General features: G+C 36.0%; 1 protein-coding gene across 2 annotated transcripts in view; it reads right to left on the reverse strand.

Annotated features, from left to right (window-relative positions):
• The window catches only part of cspg4 (chondroitin sulfate proteoglycan 4), a 71,161-nt gene extending 53,034 nt beyond the window's left edge, over window positions 1-18,127 (reverse strand). The window contains exons 1-2 of one of the 2 annotated variants that reach the window (XM_048157642.1): window positions 17,960-18,034; window positions 16,365-16,694 (exon numbers count right to left, since the gene is read on the reverse strand). In XM_048157642.1, the coding sequence (XP_048013599.1) occupies window positions 16,365-16,437 (73 nt within the window). In that variant the 5' untranslated portion in view covers window positions 16,438-16,694; window positions 17,960-18,034. Of the gene's footprint in view, window positions 1-16,364; window positions 16,695-17,959 lie in introns of both variants that reach the window. The other variant, XM_048157641.1, reaches the window with a different exon arrangement.
• Between the last annotated feature and the right edge of the window lie 5,104 nt (window positions 18,128-23,231).

Here is a 23,231-nt window from a genome sequence, read left to right on the forward strand (position 1 = left end):
AAAATGCCAAAAATCAGGAGCGAGAACTGCAAAAGCTTTTAACTGCCTCATAAATTTAATATCAGTGTAAGTTTGATTGATGGCTTTTTATATATTCAAACGTATCATGGTTTCATAACAGTTACCAATTTCATATTATTATGCTTTTTATGTGCTAATTCAGACCGCGTGCTTGAACTAGTCATGCGGTGGGATCACAAAAGGCACTAATAAAGAAAATCAGACATGATTAATTAGAAAACACTTATAAATTTAACACATTTTTCCTTTTTTAAACAAACCCTAATTTATTTTTATGACAATATTCACTCTCTCTCTGACTCTCAGCCTGTTTTTGCCAGTGTACCATTAATCCTATATGTAAATGACCCTGGGTTTTGATTGGCTAACCGTGGCGTATGGGCATATGGTGATCAGGACACCTGACAAGAAGTAGAAGGGTTTTGTATATCCTAAAGTGGTTTATTTTGCTATAATAATAAATAATATATTCCAGAGATCCGTGTAAAGGCAGGGCTGTGCTGTTGGCTCGCTAAAGCACACTGCCTGTGATACTGCTGTTATGTTATAAAGCCGTAAAATGTATCAAGTTCTACTTAGTTTGGATTAGATGAAACCTTCCTAAGCACTGTAACGAATCGCTGTTCGTGTGGCCAACGCTCCCTGCTACCATTCCAGAGCCATCAATCAGAGTTAATGACAGGCAGAGATGGGGAGTGTGTGTGTGACCGCAGGACAAGGGTGTCTAACTCCACCCATCCCTTGAGCTACTGCACAATCCGCACACACACACACACTGAGGTCGCTACTTGTTCTTCACACTAAACTGCCTCTGAACACCACAAACATCAAGATGTCCTCTAAATGTCAATAACCAGAGCGCTCATCCATGCTAAACACTAAAAGTGTTTGAGTGTAAAGTGTATGTTTACATACTGTACTTCGACTGTACAAATGGTCCCCAGAATCTGACAAAAACTTGGTTTGAGACCATCCTCATGGGAAAAATGATTCATAAATAAAGGAAAGAATTAAAGCTGTCCATGTAAAATACTGGTTCAGTCTGATATAAATCATAAATTAAAAGTAATATGATTAAAAAAATAGACATTTCAAAAATAAATCAAAATTATTTTTAAATTGTAATTATTTTAATTTTTAATAATTTATGACTAATTTTAGTTATTATTAATGAAATTATCTATTCAGCATTTTCTTTATGTAAAATATTAATAATAATATATAATAATTGCATTAATAATTATTAATAAAATTAGTAACTGTCTTTATTAACTGTATATAAAATGATAATTAATTCTAATAAAAAACAGAAGTCTAAAGTATCACCTCATTATAACAGTTTTTGTACAATTTGTAATAATATTTAATTAATAGTGATTAGTAATAATAATAATAATAATAATAATAATAATAATAATAATCTAATTAATAATTATTATTAAAATTAATAAATGGCTTTATGAATTGTAGTTATAATTATAAATAATTCTTATAGAAGTAGAAGTCTAAAGTATCACCTCATTATAATAGTTATAATAACAATAATATTTTTAATAATATTTAATTAATAGTGATTAATAATCATAATAATAATAATCATAATATAAATAATAATTATTAATAAAATTAATAAATGTCTTTATGAATTGTAATTATAATTATAAATCATTCTTATAGAAGCAGAAGTCTAAAGTATCACCTCATTATAATAGTTATAATAATACTATTTTTAATAATATTTAATTAATAATGATTTATAACCATAATAATAAAATAACTAATAATTATTAATACAATTAATAAATGTCTTTAATTGTATTTATAATTATTATTAATTCTAATATAAACAGAAGTCTAAAGTGTTACCTCATTATAATATTTATAATAATAATAATAATAATAATAATTGTAATAATATTTAATTAATAATCATTAATAACCATAATAATAATAATCATCATCTAATTAATAATTATTAATAAAATTAATAACTGTCTTTATTAATTGTATTTATAATTATTATTCTAATAAAAACAGAAGTCTAAAGTATCACCTCATTATAATAGTTATAATAACAATAATATTTTTAATAATATTTAATTAATAATTATTAATAAAATTAATAATTGTCTTTATTGTTTTTATAATTATTATTAATTCTAATATAAACAGAAGTCTAAAGTATTACCTCATTATAATATTTATAATAATAATAATAATAATAATAATTAATTAATAATTATTAATAACCATAATAATATGTTCTGTAACTGTAATAATATTTATTAACTAACTATTATAAATATAATTAACTTTAATAAACAGCAGAAGTCTGAGTTATCTCCTAATTTAGTAAACGTGTGTGTGTGTGAATTTTTGTTTTACTCCTTTTGCGTTTGAAGATCTCAATGTTTATAGAGTGCTAACACAAAGCTTGTAATCTCACAGAAACATGCTCTTTCAGTCAAGCAATTACTCAGAGTCCCTCACCTAGTTACACGTGTGCCGTATGCGTGTCTGTGAATCACAGCGGGCCGTAGCACCTTGTCAACGTTGCTCATTTCCGCTGATTAACTCAACTGAGTCATTATGGTTTCGTTAGACGGAAAGGGCTGGGATCTTCTCCCTGCCGCCACACAGACAGGATCACCACTGCCCTGAGTACTGCTGCCACGGCAGTCCTTGAAGTGGTTTTGCGCTCATAAGAGGGAGAGTTGCTTTTTTTACCCTTTACAAGGCACCCGACGAATCCAACTCAGACAGGAGGGGCCGACGGGAGGGGAGAGGGCGGATGGGGGCCGGGTGGAAAGGGAAAACTGAGCAAATAAAGTCAATAGTCTCAACAAAAGTCATTTTTTTTTGCTGTAAGAAAGGGTCTTTGTGCTGAAACCCCTCCGACCAAGGTGCATCATGGAAAACTAAGGGGGGAGGAAAAAATACAGTTTTCTGAATAAAAAGTACCAAAAAAGGAGACGTGTTTCACAAGCTGTTTGAATAACGGCTTCTTCCAGAAGCTCCCTAATCTTTGTGCCAAATGGTTTGGCTGTTGGTCGAGGGCGTTGTCCGTCTTACCTCGCTCTGCCAATGACAACATCACAGCGCTACAAAACTCTTTATTTAGAAAAACACGCTTCCTTTCCCTCCAGACTGACGCATCAGGCCTGTCCATCACATTAATACATCTAATAAAACAAGTTCTGAGAACAAATTGTACGAAGGGATCACTGGAAGATGGACAGCATGACATTTGTAGCTCATAGCGTACTGAAAAATCACTTCTATCCAATAATCCAATGAAATCCGACCTGTTAATCTACATGCAGGAACATCAAGAACTTTTTCTTTCCCCAATGAAAATAATTCTGGATCAACATGAAACAACCTATTTGATTTCCCCAATTTGACAGATTTATGATTGAAATGGATAATCAATGAAACAAAGATTTTAATAGTTTTAAACACAGAATTATGTGACAAAGTCAGAATTATGTGATAAAGTCAGAATTGCGAGATATAAAGTCAGAATTGTGAGTTATAAAGTCAGAATTACATTATATAAAGTCAGAATTACGTGATAAAGTCAGAATTATGATATATAAAGTCAGATTTGTGAGTTATAAAGTCAGAATTGCGTGATAAAGTCAGAATTATGTTATATAAAGTCAGAATTACATTACATAAAGTCAGAATTGTGAGTTATAAAGTCAGAATTACGTGATAAAGTCAGAATTACGTGATAAAGTCAGAATTACGTTATATAAAGTCAGAATTGTGAGTTATAAAGTCAGAATTGTGTTATAAAGTCAGAATTGTGTGATATAAAGTCAAAATTGTATGTTATAAAGTCAGAATTGTGAGTTATAAAGTCAGAATTACATTATATAAAGTCAGAATTATGAGTTATAAAGTCAGAATTACGTGATAAAGTCAGAATTGCGAGTTATAAAGTCAGAATTACGTTATATAAAGTCAGAATTGTGAGTTATAAAGTCAGAATTACGTGATAAAATCAGAATTACGTTATATAAAGTCAGAATTGTGAGTTATAAAGTCAGAATTACGTGATAAAGTCAGAATTACATTATATAAAGTCAGAATTGTGGGTTATAAAGTCAGAATTACGTGATAAAGTCAGAATTACATTATATAAAGTCAGAATTATGAGTTATAAAGTCAGAATTGCAACTTTATATCACGTAATTCTGACTTTATAACTCGCAATTCTGACTTTATCACGTAATTCGGACTTTATATCATGTAATTCTGACTTTAAAACTCACAATTCTGACTTTATATCACCTTTATATCACGCAATTCTGACTTTATCCATTAGGAGTTGACTGGAGTGTGGATATGACAGCTAAAAATAGTCATTTATAAAACATAAATGTCGATTAAGTGTGAAGAAAGTAATCAGTTTTAAAGTTGACTTTAATAAATGTCAGGTATCAAATATTATATTTTTAAAAATATTGTAATAAATGGACATTATGTTGATGTAAATGAAATCTAGAGGCTCAAAACAGAAGACAAAGCTTTCACACAACCACACTTCAAGCATATCATAATTTTCCACCACACGTCTGTGGAAGTTTTTCAAATATTTCCTTTGTATTTTATAGTCTAGAAACATAGTCACTGAATAGACTGTCAAATCCAGATACCGCCAGGAATTCGGAGCCGTTTACTCAGTCACAGATGTTCGGTAATGCCTGAATCAGCCATTCCAACATATCCGTTATAGTTCGTCTTTGTCCTTGACTTTGTATTATAAGATTAATGCAGTTGTGTTGATCCATCATCCTCAAATTTTCCACGACTTTTGAAAGCTCTTCACATTGCCAAACAGACTGCCAAGTTGAACTGGCGCTGTTCGGAAACCTCTGTTTGTTCTGTGCAACATCCTGAATTTGCATTCTTCAGACATTACTGGATCTACGGAGATGACACATGGAAAACTATTTTCGAAATGCGTACTTTTGTACCAAAGCGGATTACAAGAGTGTGAGCTTTGTGTTGGTGGCACATAGCAAAGAACAGAAGTCAAATTCATGGCTTTCCAGCATTCCTAGCAGCTGTTCTCGCATCCATCAAAATGCAATTCCCTCCAAGGGTCACTTCAGGCCCTGCTCATTGGCTTGCAAGCGGGCTGGAAATATGGAATGATAATTAGATCTTATCATTGTTTTTGAAGAATGCAGCTCGGCTCTTTCGCTTGCAGATGGAGTGTTTTGAAGGAGCTACTTGGAATTCTCTGAGCAGATTCGCCCTTCGATTCCCTGACCTTCCCCAGAAGCTTCCAGACCTGACCAACATTTAGAGCTCCTCTGACTTCATTACTAGAGTTTATCGATTTAAACTCATGGCTGTTTACTGTCTGTTATGCAAACGGACTGTAGAGCGGCTGTTTGATTCCTCTCCGGCAGTCTGTCGTGCTTTTGGAGACCTCTAACTTTACTTTAACGGGCCTGGGTGGAGAATAGGTCAAACATTTACTTTAAATTCAGCTCTGAGGATCATATTTTAATGAGTAATGACAGAAACCATTGCAGAAGAACCTCATTTATAATAGATAACATGCCTTGTGGGGAATATTTGAGGTGTAAAGATTCTGATGTATTCCGGTGTTTATGCTGAGGACGGGGTCAAAATTCTGTGGAATTTAGAGACAGAACATGCAGCATTTAATGGTCTGGATTTAATTTACCATCGACTGCAATTAAAATGATCCATATGGATTCTTAGCATGCAAACACCCAGAGAACACCCATTTTGTGTCTGTGAGAGGACTGGAGCATTTGGTTAATAAATTCACATCGTTAGAGACCCCCAAACAGGAGGTTCATTTACGTCCACAGAGTTGCTAATGGATAATTGCCCTTGCTAATGTTTCCCCAAGAGGCTGGTGAAGTATTAGAGAACTTATTACCCCCCACCCACACACACTTCAAACAATACACACAGTCCACACACTCTACACATACACAATACACAGTGGCAGCAGTAATGTTCTGTTTTTTCAAGAGTCAGTGTAGTGTTGTGTTATAGAGTGTGCTGTGGAAGAAATAGTGGTGTTTTATCAACTGCTTTTTATCCACTATAGAATTGTTTTGAAGTTCGTGATGCACTACACTGTTGCATCACAGAGCAAGTTACACAAAAGAACTGCATTAAAGAGCATGTTGTGGTTTAGAGTTGCTTTATAGAGCATCATGGTATAGAGTTACACTATAGAGCATGTTACGCTACAGAGTTGCATTATAGGGCGTGTTGCTGTATAGAGTTGCTGTATACACTCTGTTGCAATATAGAGTTATGTTATAGATCGTCATGGTATAGAATTATCTCATAGAGCGTTGCACCATAGAGTTGCTAATTGCTGTTGCGTGTTGCTGTTTAGAGTTGTTTTATACACTCTGTTGCAATATAGAGTAGAGCATCATGGTATAGAGTCACGTTATAAAGCGTCGCTCCATAGAGTTGCATTATAGAGCGTCATGGTATAGAGTTGCATCATAGAGCGTGTTGCCCCATAGAGTTGCTTTATACACTCTGTTGCACTATAGAGTTGTGTTATAGAGTGTCACGGTACAGAATTATGTTATAGAGCATCAAGGTATAGAGTCACATTATAAAGAGTGTTGCACCATAGAGTTAAATTATAGAGCGTATGGTATAGAGTTGCATTATAGAGCGTGTTGCACCATAGAGTTGAGTTATAGAGCGTCATGTTATAGAGTTGCATTATAGAGAGTGTTGCTGTATAGAGTTGCTTTATACACTCTGTTGCACTATAGAGTTGCATTATAGAGTGTCACGGTATAGAATTATGTTATAGAGTGTGTTTCACCATAGAGTTGCGTTATAGAGCGTGTTGCTGTATAGAGTTGCTTTATACACTATGTTGCACTATAGAGTAGCATTATAGAGTGTCACGGTATAGAATTATGTTATAGAGTGTGTTGCGCCATAGAGTTGCGTTATAGAGCGTTGTTGTATAGAGTTGCATTATAGAGAGTGTTGCCGTATAGAGTTGCTTTATACACTCTGTTGCACTATAGAGTTGCATTATAAAGTGTCACGGTATAGAATTATGTTATAGAGTGTGTTGCACCATAGAGTTGCGTTATAGAGTGTCATGGTATAGAGTTGTATTATAGAGCGTGTTGCGCCATAGAGTTGCTATGTTGCACTATAGAGTTGCATTATAGAGTGTCACAGTATAGAATTATGTTATAGAGCATGTTGCGCCATAGAGTTGCACTATAGAGTGCCGTTGTATAGAGTTGCATTATAGAGCATGTTGTGCCATAGAGTTGCTTTATACACTGTGTTGCACTATAGAGTTGCATTATAGAGTGTCACGGTATAGAATTATGTTATAGAATGTGTTGCGCCATAGAGTTGCGTTATAAAGCGTCGTTGTATAGAGTTGCATTATAGAGAGTGTTGCTGTATAGAGTTGCTTTATACACTCTGTTGCACTATAGAGTTGCATTATAGAGTGCCACGGTATAGAATTATGTTATAGAGTGTGTTGCACCATAGAGTTGCACTATAGAGCGTTGCGGTATAGAGTTGCATTATAGAGCGTGTTGCCCCATAGAGTTGCTTTATACACTATGTTGCACTATAGAGTTGCATTATAGAGTGCCATGGTATAGAATTATGTTATAGAGTGTGTTGCACCATAGAGTTGCACTATAGAGCGTTGCGGTATAGAGTTGCATTATAGAGCGTGTTGCCCCATAGAGTTGCTTTATACGCCCTGTTGCACTATAGAGTTCTGTTATAGAGTGTCACGGTATAGAGTTATGTTATAGAGCTTTGTGGCACAGTGTGTTATGATAAAAGACTGTGGTGTGGTATAGAGCTGTATTACACTACAAAAATCCCATTTTTAATGAGTGTTTTTGTATAATTTTCCAGTTAAATTATGTGAAAATCCTTGAAAAAAAGACAAATGCACTCGAGTAGCAAAACTACATAAGATATTAAGACTTATTTTCATAAATTGTATCTTAAATATAAATGTATTTTGTCTTACTGCACGGGTTTGTACTTAAAAGAAATGAATAAATCTGCCAATGCAGTAAGACAAAATACACTCGTATTAAAGCACATTAAGCACAAAGTCATTACAGGGATAGTTCACCCACCAACACTCTTCAATATATCTTCTTTTGTGTTCAACTCATGTCAAACCCACACAGGTTTAGAACAACTTGAGAGTGAGTAAATGATGACAGAATTTTCATTTTTGGGTGAACTATCCCTTTAAAAAGAGCATAGACTGTGTTGCTATGTTAAAGATTGAGTTGTTCTATAGAGGTCTGTGACTGACAGCTTTCACCCTCCCTGGCACTCTGCTCATATAATTCCTTTCCTACTACTTATTTTAAGCTCACAGAATTCTGCGATGACGGAATAACTGTGTCCCTGTGACTCACAGTAACGACCTGTTACCCCACCCAGTCTGCTAACAGCAGCCTCTGAGGCAGCACATGCCCCGTTTGAGAGCGGGTTATATTTATCCCCTCCACTGCAGAAAGGCCTGTCCCAGTGCTCCACTCTGTCTCCAGAGAGCGCCTTTCTAAAGAGATGTTTGCAAATTACCCAGAACGCCTCTGGCTGGATGGAGGTTTAATGCAGGACAGAAGTCAGAGCTGACACGCAGGCATGCTAACGGCTACGTGAGGATCCCAGTGGAAAGTTCTAGCATCGCCCCTCCGTTCACAGACTATAGCCAAACCAGAGAGCGCTGTAGACATGGAAGATCACTTGTAGATAAGACTGTTCACAAATGGTATATATAAAATATGGTATATAATCATATACGGTTTAATGGTATAATATCAAAATACATTGGTGTTTTAAATGTTTTTGAACATAGTACCATGGTATTTTTTGAAGTACAATGTAAATAGCATGGTAAACATTCAGTACTATGGTATATATAAAAGTGCCATGGTATAGCCATGCTTTTTAACATGATACCATGGTAATTTGAGTAGCATGGCATTTTTATAGAATGCTAAATATTCAGTATGTTTTAGTTTATATTTTACTCTAAGGTATTTAAAATGCTATTGGAATCAGCATCAACAAAACATAATACCATGGTACATTTTAGCATTTTTATTTAGTGTAGGTACTTAAGATCAACCTACTAAATGTATTGGTATTAATTGTTCACAAAGACAAAATCAATTTCTTTAAATCACCAGTAGATGGTTTTCTAAAGAACCGCAGAACTTTAAAAGGTTCTCCTGTTGCGTATGTCTGCAAAACTCTTTTTTAGAAGCTTTATTTTTAGTGCTGTCATGGGATTTCTAAGATTGAGAAACAGGAATTTATTTATATCTTATACACCGTCTGCCATAAATACTGTCCTGTGTCGATCGCCACTGTAAAATCCTGTAAATTTCATGAGTTTTGTGAACTACAGATGTAGTTTCATCCATCTGTTCTTGCATGGGCTTCAATCCCAGCGGTTGGACAGTTGTGCCCGTCTCCAGTGCGAGCGATACCGCGCTGTAAATGATCTTGTCAAGCCAAGATGGTGGCTGCTGGCCTAGTTTCCTGATCAGCAGACTGGAAAGCGTTTGTCTCTGAGGAAACTGTGTGATGTTGTGGTGCTCCTTGTGCTGTCTCATGAAGATGACTCATGCAAAACTTCCCCTCAGGGACTCCACCAGGCCAAATCAATGTAAAACTTTAACTATTAACTCGTGAAGCTCTCATTCGAAAGAGCACGGCAAAACTTTCCAGATGCTCTTTCATAACTTATTTCATAAACTCATCAGGATAATGTTCTAATGAAAAAACCACACAAAGGTTTCTTTAATATTTAATTTGATTGTTCTCCTACACGCCAATGAGAACTTTTGCAGAAGTCCCCTACTTCTGAGATCTTTCCCCTGAGAAAAAGATTCCAGTAATCTCAAAGTTTCAGAGGAGATGTGAACAGTGCCTTAAAGTTTGGTGAAAAACTATGATAACAATGCTGTGTTATTATCTGGTGTCATATGCTGGTATAAAAATAACAAAAATATCAATGGCCACTATATGGCAGTAGTACTCAATGGCTGCATATAGGCTGAAATCTATGAACCATTGTTGAAATGAACTTAACCTCTTGATTTTTAGATTTTATCACAAGTTAAAATGGTAGAATTAAAAAACAACAACAACAAAAATTTGTTCATTTTAAAAAAAAGCACTTTTTTTTTTTTTTTTTTAAATGCACAAATATAAAATGCACAAAGGACAGCATTTTAAAACAACAAAATGATTTTGCCCACATTTGTCCCAAAGGCTGCTTGAGGGTTAACAAAAACTTAAATGAAAACCATGAAAACATTTTTGTCAGCTTCAATAAATAAAAAATTAACAAAAACACCTCTATTTAGCAATACCACTACAATGTTCTAAACATTTTTAAATTATGCTAGCTAATGCATTAACTTTGGCAGCCCTAAAATACTAAAACTAAAATAAAAATGAAAAAACTGTTGGTGCCGATAGCCTCGTGGGCAGCATGACATATAGCGCCACTGTGTTTCGGGCAACGCGAACCTGAATTCCCAGCTCGCGGACCTTTCCCGATCCCGTCCCCTTCTCTCTCTTCCACTTCGCTTCTTGTTTTCTTACTGTCCTATCATAATTACTTGCAAAAAAAAATAAATAAATAAACTGAAAATAAAACTTAACTCTTTCCCTGCCAGCAATTTTTTTTTAAAACATTGCCAGCCTATGTTAACGTTTTTTGTAATTTTCACAAAGATTTCATGGCCCTCAGAATAACAAAAAAAACTGTTTTATTCTAGGTTCATGCATTCTTTTTTTTTAACAACACTTAAATGTGGGCAAGTTTCATAAAAAAAGCAACATTTGAGCAAAAAGCTGAGCAAAAATCGCGTTTTTACGTCTGGATCAGATTCAGTACAATGATCAGAACATAGATGGAGTAGATCAACACCCTCAAAGCATCCTAACCACTTCCTGGGTCAACCTTTCACTCTATAACATTAGGTCGTTTTGATTTATATGCTGTTTATTGTTGATGATCGCATTATTTTTCGTATACATCTGCTTACATATTAGATCGCTCATTTCTGCTTTTTCTTTGCCTGTGTTTTTGATTTGGAGATACTGTACTCGTTCAGAAGATGTGTGATAGCGCCCCCTAGGGTATATCAGTGAAAACATGGAAAGCCGTAATAACGCGTCAATGGCGCGGAGGCGTTTTCTCATAAAAGAAGAGATAACTCGTCAATGGCGGAGAAAGAGTTAATGATATAGTGAAAACGAAAGCTAAACTAAATTTAAAGATTAAAATAAAATTTAAGTGTTAAAATAGAAAGTTAAAGTTAAATAAAATATAAATAAAAACATTAAAAATTCTAAACTATAATAATGGATCAATTAAAACCCAGTCTCCAATCAAATAACAGAGATCTCAATATAAACTCAAACACTTGTCATCAAATTATTTAATGACCAAGCTATCCGAGCTACATTGTCCACAATAATTTTAGATCTCTGTACTTTTAGTATATCTGTCAATAATATGAGTCTCCTAAGGCATTTTAGAAACATCTAAATGGCACGCCAATATTTAGGGGTTTGTTCAAATCCATAAATGCATGTATGAGCAGAAGTAATAATGATGCTTGACTTAACATGCACAAAAAATGTAAGCCCAAAAGAGTTTACACAGAGGTAATTCTGAATTTCTGGGGCACAAAAAGGATAAAACACTCAAATACTACACAGTGACATGCCTATAGGGAGTGTGTGTGTGTTTAGGTCTGTTTATGGGCCAGTGGTTGAGTGATGATTTTGAAGGAAAATTTAACCTGATCTATTGTGACAGTGATTTGGCCAAGAGTCACTGTGGGGACGACTGCCCAGACCATGGCGTATATATACCCACAAATACTTCTGTGTCTCCATAGTGCCACATGAGATTCTATTGGATGAATATGAAATGACAGGAATATGGAGTATGGAGTTTATCTCTTCCCTACGGTCTGGTATTGTCGAGGTTGTGTGTGTGTATGGTGTTTCATACTGACATATCATTTATTGAGGAGGACAGTGAGGAGGGAAAGTCTCAAGCATCAGGGTTTCAAACTTTCTGCATTGATTCCTGCGTGGGCGGCAGGTTTCCATGGGGACTGCAGATGGGAACGCTGTAGACCCAACCTCAACTACTGGAGTAGAGTTAGTCTCGCATAGCCAGACGTTCGACTATCAGCATAAAGTCTGGCTGAATTGCAGCCTATTCTGGCCAGGAATCGTCCACCTACATAGTAAAGGTATGAGGCTGGGTAAAAATATAGATTTTTATATTAATCACAATCTAGATATTAATTAAATAAATATTTTACTTGAGTTGTGAAATAAAAAGAGTGTGTACTGCGAAATAATGACAAGAAATGTTTTTCGATTCAGTTGTCCTCGCAGGTTGTGAACAAAAACAACATGCAACATGACCAGTGTAGTTTGATTCACAAACAAACGACTCTTATGAACCATTTCTTTTTAGTGAATCAAACCCCTACTGCACAACCAGTGTAATCAATACAAAAACAAACGACTCTTATGAACCAGTTCTTTTAGTGAATCAAACAAGTACTGCACAACCAGTGTAGTCCAATCCAAAAACAAAGGACTCTTATGAACCAGCTCTTTTAGTGAATCAAACAAGTACAGCACAACCAGTGTAGTCCAATCCAAAAACAAATGACTCTTATGAACCAGTTCCTTTTAGTGAATTAAACACATACTGTGCAAACAGTGTAGCTTGACTTATAATACAAATGACTCTGAAGAACCAGTTCTTTTTAGTAAATGAAACACATAAAGCATGACCAGTGCAAATCAATTCACGAGCAAACGACTCTTATGAACTGGCTCAGTTCATAAGTGACTCAGAGTCTCAGACACATATTTTGCAATCAGTTAAACCCAATTCCCCAAAGTAATGACTCTTATGAAAGGGTTAATTTAATAAAAGCTACTGGTTTGAATCAGTCTGAAACACCACACTGTATAATTTACAGCATTAGCACTGATAGAGTTTCTTTCACGTCACCTTAATGAACATTATAACTGAAATAAATGCAAATGAACGAGAGTGTAATCAAATCGAAATCTGAAATGAATCAGGAAATCTGATTTTGCGAATGAGTCTTTGCCTAAAACTAGTATCATGAGATGGATAGACAGATTTATAACTTTCTGTGCGGCACGCTACTTCCATTCAAGGTCCACATTCAAATAATCTTGAAACATTGGTCCCATTATCCGATCACAAACAGCAGACCGCTGAGAGATCAGCAAAGATAAATGTTTGCCTTCTGTTTCTGAGATGCCCCTTGTCGCGCTGGAAACTGCAGCTCTCTCTGAGACCAGCGAACTAATCTCATCAATTTACAAATGCAAATATTATGTTTATTAATCTAATGTGCAGAGCTGTACAAACATTTATTACCCTGCCAACAACCCGAACTCAAACATATGCACTGCTGCAATCACAAGACGCATTCACACACACTCCTTGTATAGCCTTAAATACTTACCAGCTCACAGGCCTGTTTTGTGTAACGTGTTGCCGTGGCGAAAGACGGCAGCTTGGAGGTTTCATAGTCCAAAGATGTTGCTGGTACACGGCTTACTGAGTCAGTAATATCTAAAAACCTGATTCACCATGACAGTCACAGTCTCCGATGTCTTATGATTCAATTTAAAGTGGCCATGAAATTATAATTAACCCAATCAATGTTATTGATCTTATTGTGAACTATTCAACATTTGCATTGACTTCGTCTGCTTAAACCCTGCAAAGTCCCCACTAACATTAGTTTCTTTGTCGATAATCCCATTAGCGTTTTTTATTGGCTGGAATGTAAAAATAATGATTGTTTTCAAATAGGTTTCCCAAAAACTCCTGCCATCTACCAATCAAACAGGAAGCCCCGCCCAAACTCATGCCATTGGTTGAGCAAAATGTTCACATGTCAGATCACTGAAACAAACAATGCTGAAAGTGCCATAAAGATATTAACCTTTTGTAGCCCCTCCCCTTTTTAGCATTTTGTTCTGTCTCCTTTTTGTATTTCGACAACATGAAGGTAAGATCTTACGAATTTATGAATGAACCGCTTGTTTTAAAATCTTCCCGGGTTAACTCCCATCCGCTTCAAACATTACAATGCTCATGATAACTGTCGTTAACTCTACAATAAATAAATAAATCAACTTCACCAGCTAATCACTCTTCAACAGCGATGTGAAATATACAGTGCTACCGCAAAAACTGAAGTTCAAACACAAAACTGACCAATCATAAATGGAGCTTATGTTGACAAACAAGCCACAAATGCTGTGGATAAAGCTCGTATTAAACCCAGAACATTCCTTTAACCCTATAAAGATTACTTACATTTTTGATACATTCATTTCTAAGGCCTCTAAATTATCAACACGATCAAAACGTTGTTGCAAGCAATCTACTACATGCCTTCTGTCATCTGATTGATAGGGGTATAGGATTGATATCTGATCAAATTGCATATTTTTGTTTAGTTTGAGCAGCTGAATAAATTCCCTTTTTGAATTCCCTCCTTAATTATGAGCTCAATATTTTTACCATATCATACTCTAAGTGCCATAAAAGCCTGATGCCTTAAAGGATTAGTTCACTTCAGAATTAAAATTTCGTGATAATTTACTCACCCCCATTTCATACAAGATGTTCATGTCTTTCTTTCTTTAGCTGAAAAGAAATTAAGGTTTTTGAGGAAAACATTCCAAGATTTTTCTCCCTATAGTGGACTTCAACAGTTACCAACAGGTTGAAGGTCCAAATGTCAGTTTCAATGCAGCTTCAAAGGGCTCTACACGATCCCAGACAAAGAATAAGGGACTTATCTAGCGAAAGGATTGGTCATTTTCTAAAAAAACAATACAATTGTATACTTTTTAATCACAAATCCTCGTCTCGCACTGCTCTGCGATGCACCACGCATTACGTAATCACGTTGGAAAGGTCATGTGTGAAGTAGGCGGAAGTACCACAGTAGAGCGAAAACTTCAAAATCGTCCAACATCGTTGTTTTACCTTTTTTTGTAAAGTCTGTTTGACTTAGTCTTTTCACGATTGATTTGTAAACACTGGGTCGGTACTTCTGCCTATGTCAAGCATGACCTTTCCAACGTGATTACGTAATGTGTGGCGCATCACAGAGCAGTGCAAGATGAGCATTTGTGGTTAAAAAGTATATACATTTTTATTTTTTTTAGAAAATGACTGATCGTTTTGCTAGATTAGACCCTTATTCCTCGTCTGGGATCGTGTAGAGTGCTTTGAAGCTGCACTTAAACTGCAATTTGGACCTTCAACCCGTTGAACTGTTGAAGTCCACTATATGGAGAAAAATCCTGGAATGTTTTCCTCAAAAACCTTAATTTCTTTTCGACTGAAGAAAGAAAGACATGAACATCTTGTATGACATGGGGGTGAGTAAATTGAACTAAAGTAAAGTGAACTAATCCTTTAAAAGCATCAACAAAAAACATGCAAACATTTTTTATTTAATATTTTTCAACATCTGCTTGGGCCACGCCCACCTTGCCACACCCATGCTGTCTTACAGCTACCGTTAAGCATACATTTCTACTATTCACTCTTACTTTCATCATCTCCACACGCGGTCCTCATGTGGTGTCTAATGATACAAGACATAAGTGCCAAAACACTTGATATTATACCAGCTCAAACACTCATTGTAGATCAATTCTGGTGTAGCCGGTATCTCTGCCATCATGTGAGTTTGTGGCAGCTGGTCATGGAGAAATGCTTTGATCCGAAGCTGAACAACGCTCACTTCAGGGCCACTTTAACTCACATGCTAATTAGACTGCAGGTCTCACAGGCGCCACTAAAGAGCGGAAAAGCAAGAACATCTGTGTGTAGGGCAGCTGATCCACACCTCTGAAAGTGACTCTTTATTTCAGGACCTCTGATCTGCGTGAGCCGGTGCCAGACTGCCCAATGCACGCAAAGAGTCCTCAACGGAAGCGAGAGAAGGAGGGGTCGGCGAACTGTGAGTTTATTGTACACCGGCAGAACAGAGTCGAGCCTCACAAGTATGAATGAGTTTTTCTGTGAGGGAACCTTCCACACACACTTTCAGAAGCTTTTCCACTGAGCTTGAGCTCCATATTCTTGCAGAATACACAATAATGCAACTTTTAAAAAGTTTTGCAAACACACATGATATTATGCTAAACTGGCTTATTAGTTATAAAACACAGAGAGTGGGCGGTCTTACCTCCATGGACAGTCTGGAGCAGGTATAGCAGTGCCGGAAAGAGGACAGACAGGAGCGGACACAGGGCGCTCATCTTGCCACTTTAGTCCGAGTCTCAGAGTCTCTGTGGCCACTTTGGGACTTGGAGCGTGTGCAGGGTGTACTCATGGAGGGGGCGGGACGGACACGGATGAAAATGATACCCTGAACCCCCCCAAATGCAAAGAGAAATCCAGCCCCTAACACACACACACACACCCCTGCCCAGCCCTTCAACGCCCCTCTGGAAAAACTACACCTCTTTTTCTTCTCTCTTGTGCTTCTCCACCCCCAATTTCCATCCTCTGTGCTCTGTAAAATGATTCAGCTTTCATTCAAAAAGCAGACGGACCTCAGAGTTTCTCTAAACCTTTAAAGTCCTGAAGATTGGATTATAAAATGTGTGAAATAATCACCTAGATGCCATATGTAAGGACTAAAACCTCATACACTTCTCTTATTGGAATCTATGGTTCCATGAAGAACTTTTAACATTTATGGAACCTTTCCAAATCACAAAAGGTTCTTTATAGTGGAAAAGGTTATTAAAATGTTCTTCAAACCAAGGAAAAATGGTTATCTTTTCACTAAAAAGTTCTTTAGGCAATCCAAAATGGCTCTTCTATGGCATCGCCATAGTATTTATTTTTAAGAAGTATTTATTTTTAAGAGTGTTTTCTTTTTTTTACTTACTATTAAGCAATCACCCAAAACACCCTGGTAATCGGCATAGTGACAAACTAACATTGACGCACTAAAACGCATCCTGCCAGCAACTTCTGTTTGTAGCAACTTTTATTTTGTGACTAGTTCCCTAGTGATCCATCTATGTAATGATGCTTTAAAGATCACAGAAAACAATATGGTGAACTGAAGAACCTAAAATGTGACATGAAGAACTTTTTTTAATCTCCAAAGTACCTTATAACCAATTCAAGAAGATGAGGATACAACCGTAAAGGGATAGTTCACCAAAAATGAAAATTCTGTCATCATTTACTCACCCTCAAGTTGTTCCAAACCTGTATAAATGTCTTTCTTCTGCTGAACACAAAGGACGAATATGGGTAAGCAAACAGTTGTGGGGCACCATAGACTTTCTTAGTATGGAAACAAATACTGTGTTAGTCAATGGAGCCCCACAATTTTTTGGTTTCAAACATTCTTCAAAATATCTTCTTTTGTGTTCATCAGAACAAAGAAATTTATACAGGTTTGGAACAGCTTGAGGGTGAATAAATGATGACAGAATTTTCATTTTTGGGTGGACTATCCCTTTAAGAATCTTATTAAAATGGTTTCATAGAAGTTTTTGTTCCATAAAAGCATTTTTCATCAATTTAAGACTATTTATCAGTTAGTATGAACAGTAATAACTTATTTTAAGTTACAAAAAAAAGTTTGCATATTTTCATATACTAATATGCAGCAATATTACTGATCTGACTGCACTGACACTATTGGATGAGAACTGAACTGAGATGGATGTTTTCTACAGCTGCTTTAAAGCTGAATTGAACTCATTACATAATGATGTACTTTACACAGTTATTGACCGAAATGAATCAACACTTAACTGATTTCAGCCAAAGTCCCTCTCAAGGAAAATCTGCTCACTTGGCGGGAATACTTGCAACGCCTCCGTGCAGCTATTTCGGGCATCCAAGACCAAGCCTATTTGAATGGGGGAATCCTGAAATCTCAAAAACTGCTTGGCGAACTCACAATTAAATAACATTTCAAATTTCAGCAACAAAATCTGACACGAACTGTCCAATAAATGTTGTTTCTTACGTCCAAAATAGCGTTAATGTGCACCAATGCGCATGTGCAGAGCAAAGCGCGAGTCTCAGGTTTCTATGGGAACCGGAGCTTCTAACTGCAGCTGCAGTGACGCAATGACTTTTTCAATCAGCGATTGGCTCTTTTACTTTGAATGCGGGACGTATTCGGCCATATCGCGCGTTGCAGTTTCTCCCATTCATAAATTTAGGAGTGAATCGTCTTTCTATCACTATAGTCTTTGTTTAATTTAGCTAAATAATGACTCTATTTTCTTTTTATCGCTGCTTTACAGCAGAGGTGAACTGTGTTTGTATCATTCTGTATTGTATAAAGCACTATATAAATAAAGGTGACTATTTTCTGAAGAAAATGTGGTTTCTATAGTGTTTTGAGTAGGTTTTAAATACTTGCTAGGACTCTGCAAGGTGGTTTCTAGGATGTACTGAGTAGTTGCTATGGCATTTCAAGGTGGTTGCAAAGGCAGTTTACTGGGCTAAGTCTACCATGGCTTGAGTCCGTCCTTCATTATCAGTCTATGGGTCTTAACTCCTATTTTATCGTCCGTCAGGTGAAAATCAATTGTTTATAGACAAAACAGCACATTTTAGCAAACGCCGCTAATTATTATCAAGTATAATGCTTACCAGCAGAATAGTGTTTAGTCTTATCTTGAGCTAAAAATGAACTCTCACGCACACACTCGACCCCTAACAAACACAAACCATTTGACAACGCCCTCCTCCCGTCATGTCTACGGTTGTGTGTCTCTGATTACACAAAAAACGCGTGTTGCTGAAATTCTTTTCCCAAATCACCCCAAAAACAGTTTCCAGACCTTCACAAAGACTCATTGTCACAGTGCCATTGGAAAGTTAAAAATAAACTGTGGTTGTTGTGTGTGTGTGTGTGTGTGTGTGTGTGTGTGTGGTCATACAGCACCAGTGTTAGAATGTTTAGTCATGACATCATCTGGAATCCCACACACTCATGTTTATATTAGTCAGCTCAGGAGCGCCGTATCGCTGCTCGCCGACACATTCGGTTTCTGCTATTCACAGGAGTCACTGGTATCAAATTACGGGAGAGCTTAAAGCTGCTGTAAGATATTTTTTTTTAATCCCACACAGAAAATATCCCTACTACCTGATAGATAGCGGCCCCACAGAATATTTGGATGCATAAGACATACTTTTAAATGTCTGAATGTCACTGCATTATATCAAATCAAGTGGTATTTATTCTAAACAAATAGCATACATTTTTTAAAGCAAAACATTTACCATTTCTATAAACTGTGTGCCTATATGGATATTTTTCTTAAAACCCATCGCTTCGCTTCAGGAGGCCTTTATTAACCCCCTGGATCCGTATGGATTATATTTATGATGAATGAATGCATTTTGTGTGTGTGTGTGTGTTTGCTTTCAAAACAGCCCCCCTCCCCCACTACCATAATAAAGCTTGGTAGAGCCAGGAAACTTTTAAATATATCTCCGATTGTGTTCATCATACATGCACTAAAAAAAAAAAAATCACCAAAACACCAATTCTGAGCAAAAATTGAGAAAAGCTCCTGCAGCATTTGAGTGCAGATAGCACTTGGGTTCATATTTAATCATCTAATGGAATGACACTGATGCAATTTTTAGAGTGACTTAAGAGTCCAAATACATTTTGAGGCCACTGAAATAGGTGTCCTGGGAAATCACACGTCTCTTTGACAGCAGTCATGAGTGTTAGCCAATCAGAAGACTTGAAGATGGCTATTTGCCTGTCAATCATTTCATGCATTCGCAGACAGGATTTGGAGATGTAGTTGCAGGAATGGAGATTGGTGGATGTTAGCAACAGTTCTAACATCACTTACAGTACAGCAGCTTAAATGAGCCATTAAATTGGAGTGTTTTTGTTTTAGTGCTTTAACAACTGGGTTCATAAAATTTTATTTGCATTATCCTCTAAAATAGTCCTTAGAAATGATGCCGAACCAAATATCTCTTTCTCTCCTTATTCAGCCCACAAAAACTCAGTTATGCTCTACAAAAACAAAACATAAACTAGACTTTTACAAGAAAATGTGAGTGCGCTAAAACCCTCTAAATGTTGTGCAGGATTTCAATCCTACCTCAGAATACTATACCCTTTAGACTCTGTTCAAAACATTATGTTTTCTTAGTGCTTCAAATGATCAAAATAGAGCACTGCAGGGATGAAGTACAGTATGTTTGTAAGCCAATCCGGAAGTTAACATCACCCTGGTTCCCTCGACAAAAACCCAATAGGATTTTCCATTGGCAGTTTATGATTCTTACACCTTTTGTTCATCATGATAATCTTCACTAGTGAACGAAGCCTAAAAGGAGTAAGTGTTTAGTCAAGAAATTTTTTTAGTGGGCAGCAGGGGTACTTTTGAGAATACCGCCCTCTGCTGGACATACTTCACAGAGGTGGTTTGTTGCTTGTGTGTCTTCATGCCTGCAATTACGTCTTCACGACTATCATATATCTTCTTCCTCCTGTAAACAAATACTATTTGCTGTATGAGATATTGTTTAGATGAGAGTTTAGCACAGTTTCAGTCCAGAATCCCACCGTTTGGTTCAACTTGTATATGCCATAGTGATCAGTGGATATGCTGATGGTTTCTCATTACTGGATTCAGATATCACTGATGTTCTTTACAAACATTTTTAGACAGACAGACATACTTCTGGATTGCACATTTTCTTCAGTAGACCTGGAAATATATCATCTTGATTCAACCACAAAAACATCAGAGGCAAATCTTAAAGGGCCATATTTCTATGTCAAGATTTCATTAACCAAAAGTCTTAATTTAGTTTGGCATGACCATTTTCTACTTTCTACCTAAGGAAAGAGTTTTGCACTGTGAACATTACAGCCAGTGATGTAGCACAAATCTATTAGAAAAACAATGCTAAATACTAATAAAAGTGTGCACCGTTTATCTTAAAGGTGCCCTAGAACGTTTTTTCACAAGATGTAATTTAAGTCTAAGGTGTCCCCTGAATGTGTCTGTGAAGTTTCAGCTCAAAATACCCCATAGATTTTTTTAAATTAATTTTTTTAACTGCCTATTTTGTGGCATCATTAAATATGCACCGATTCAGGCTGCGGCCCCTTTAAATCTTCGCGCTCCCTGCCCCCGAGCTCTCGACTATAAAACAGTGCATAAACAAAGTTCACACAGCTAATATAACCCTCAAATGGATCTTTACAAAGTGTTCGTCATGCATACTGCATGCATGCACCGGATAATGTGAGTATAGTATTTATTTGGATGTTTACATTTGATTCTGAATGAGTTTCAAAGTGCTTCGTGGCTAAAGCTAACATTACACACTGTTGGAGAGATTTATAAAGAATGAAGTTGTGTTTATGAATTATACAGACTGCAAGTGTTTAATAATGAAAATAGCTACGGCTCTTGTCTCCGTGAATATAGTAATAAACGTTGGTAACTTTAACCACATTTAACAGTACATTAGCAACATGCTAACGAAACATTTAGAAAGACAATTTACAAATATTACTAAAAATATCATGTTATCATGGATCATGTCAGTTATTATCGCTCCATCTGCCATTTTTCGCTATTGTTCTTGCTTGCTTACCTAGTCTGATGATTCAGCTGTGCACAGATCAAGCTGCCCTTGTCTAATGTCTTGAACATGGGCTGGTATATGCAAATATTGGGGGCGTACATATTAATGATCCCGACTGTTACGTAACAGTTGGTGTTATGTTGAGATTCGCCTGTTCTTCGGAGGTCTTTTAAACAAATGAGATTTACATAAGAAGGAGGAAACAATGATGTTTGAGACTCACTGTATGTCATTTCCATGTACTGAACTCTTGTTATTCAACTGTGCCAAGGTAAATTCAATTTTAAATTCTATGGCATCTTTAACTATCCTAATTACATAAAAAATGATGTGTATAGTTAGGATAGCAAAATAAATGGGGTCAAGGGAAGCCTTTTCACCTCTTACAGTATATATATACATATATATATATATATATATATATATATATATATATATATATATATATATATATATGTATGTATGTATTTGTTAGTTATTGACTACTTGTTATGTGTAGTCTAGGTCGATATGAAAGTATATATTTTGTTTAAGAATAGCTTAAAGGGGTGGTTGATTATGATTTCACTTTTTTTACTTTAGTTAGTGTGTAATGTTGCTATTTGAGCATAAACAACATCTGCAAATTTACAATGCTCAAAGTTCAATGCAAAGGGAGAGATTTTCATTTACAGAAATCGCTTTTTAAGGACTACAACAAACGGCCAAACCAAACTGCCTGTCAAGTGATAGACGAAACGGACAATGTCTTTTATCTTTTTTAAACTGAAATGAAAGGCAATGAGGATAAACATTCACAGCCATGATGTACAGAACACCATACAAAGATACAGAAAAAAATGAATAAAAACATTTTGGATTAATAAACCTAAAAAAATATATAAATAACTGCAGAAAGGCCACACTGCAGATAGGTATGCATTTCATATGTCGGCAAATCAAATTAAATCAGCTAAATTGCCTGTGCGAGCAAGCTTTAACTAATCAAAAAATAAATAAATAAAACAATCAAAAATAAATGTTCAGAATTGAATTAGAACAGAATATACCATTCTAATAAATAATAAAAAAAATGAAATAGTCATAATCAAGTCACAATTTCAAAATGCCTGAAGTGCAGGGGAACATATATTCAAAACCACAAATAGTTAAATGATGTAGGCTAACCCAGAGTGATAAAGAAATGCATTAAATTTAAAGAAATTATTAAAATAACGAAGTATATTCAGAATTGTCAACTTTGTGCAGAGACAAATGCTAAACTGGAGTGGCAGTCTTTTTAGTTAAACATTCACAGCATCCAAAAATCAAATTAGAACCAGCTGAAATGTTTTGAAATCACTTGTACCCTACCTTTCACGCGATCTGACTGTGTCCATTTGAGTCTTTTCAAGTGCACTAGTCAGCTCGTTAACGTTGGTCGGCAGAAGCGCGCCGC

This window comes from Megalobrama amblycephala, linkage group LG15, assembly GCF_018812025.1.
Source record: "Megalobrama amblycephala isolate DHTTF-2021 linkage group LG15, ASM1881202v1, whole genome shotgun sequence".
NCBI lineage: Eukaryota > Metazoa > Chordata > Actinopteri > Cypriniformes > Xenocyprididae > Megalobrama > Megalobrama amblycephala.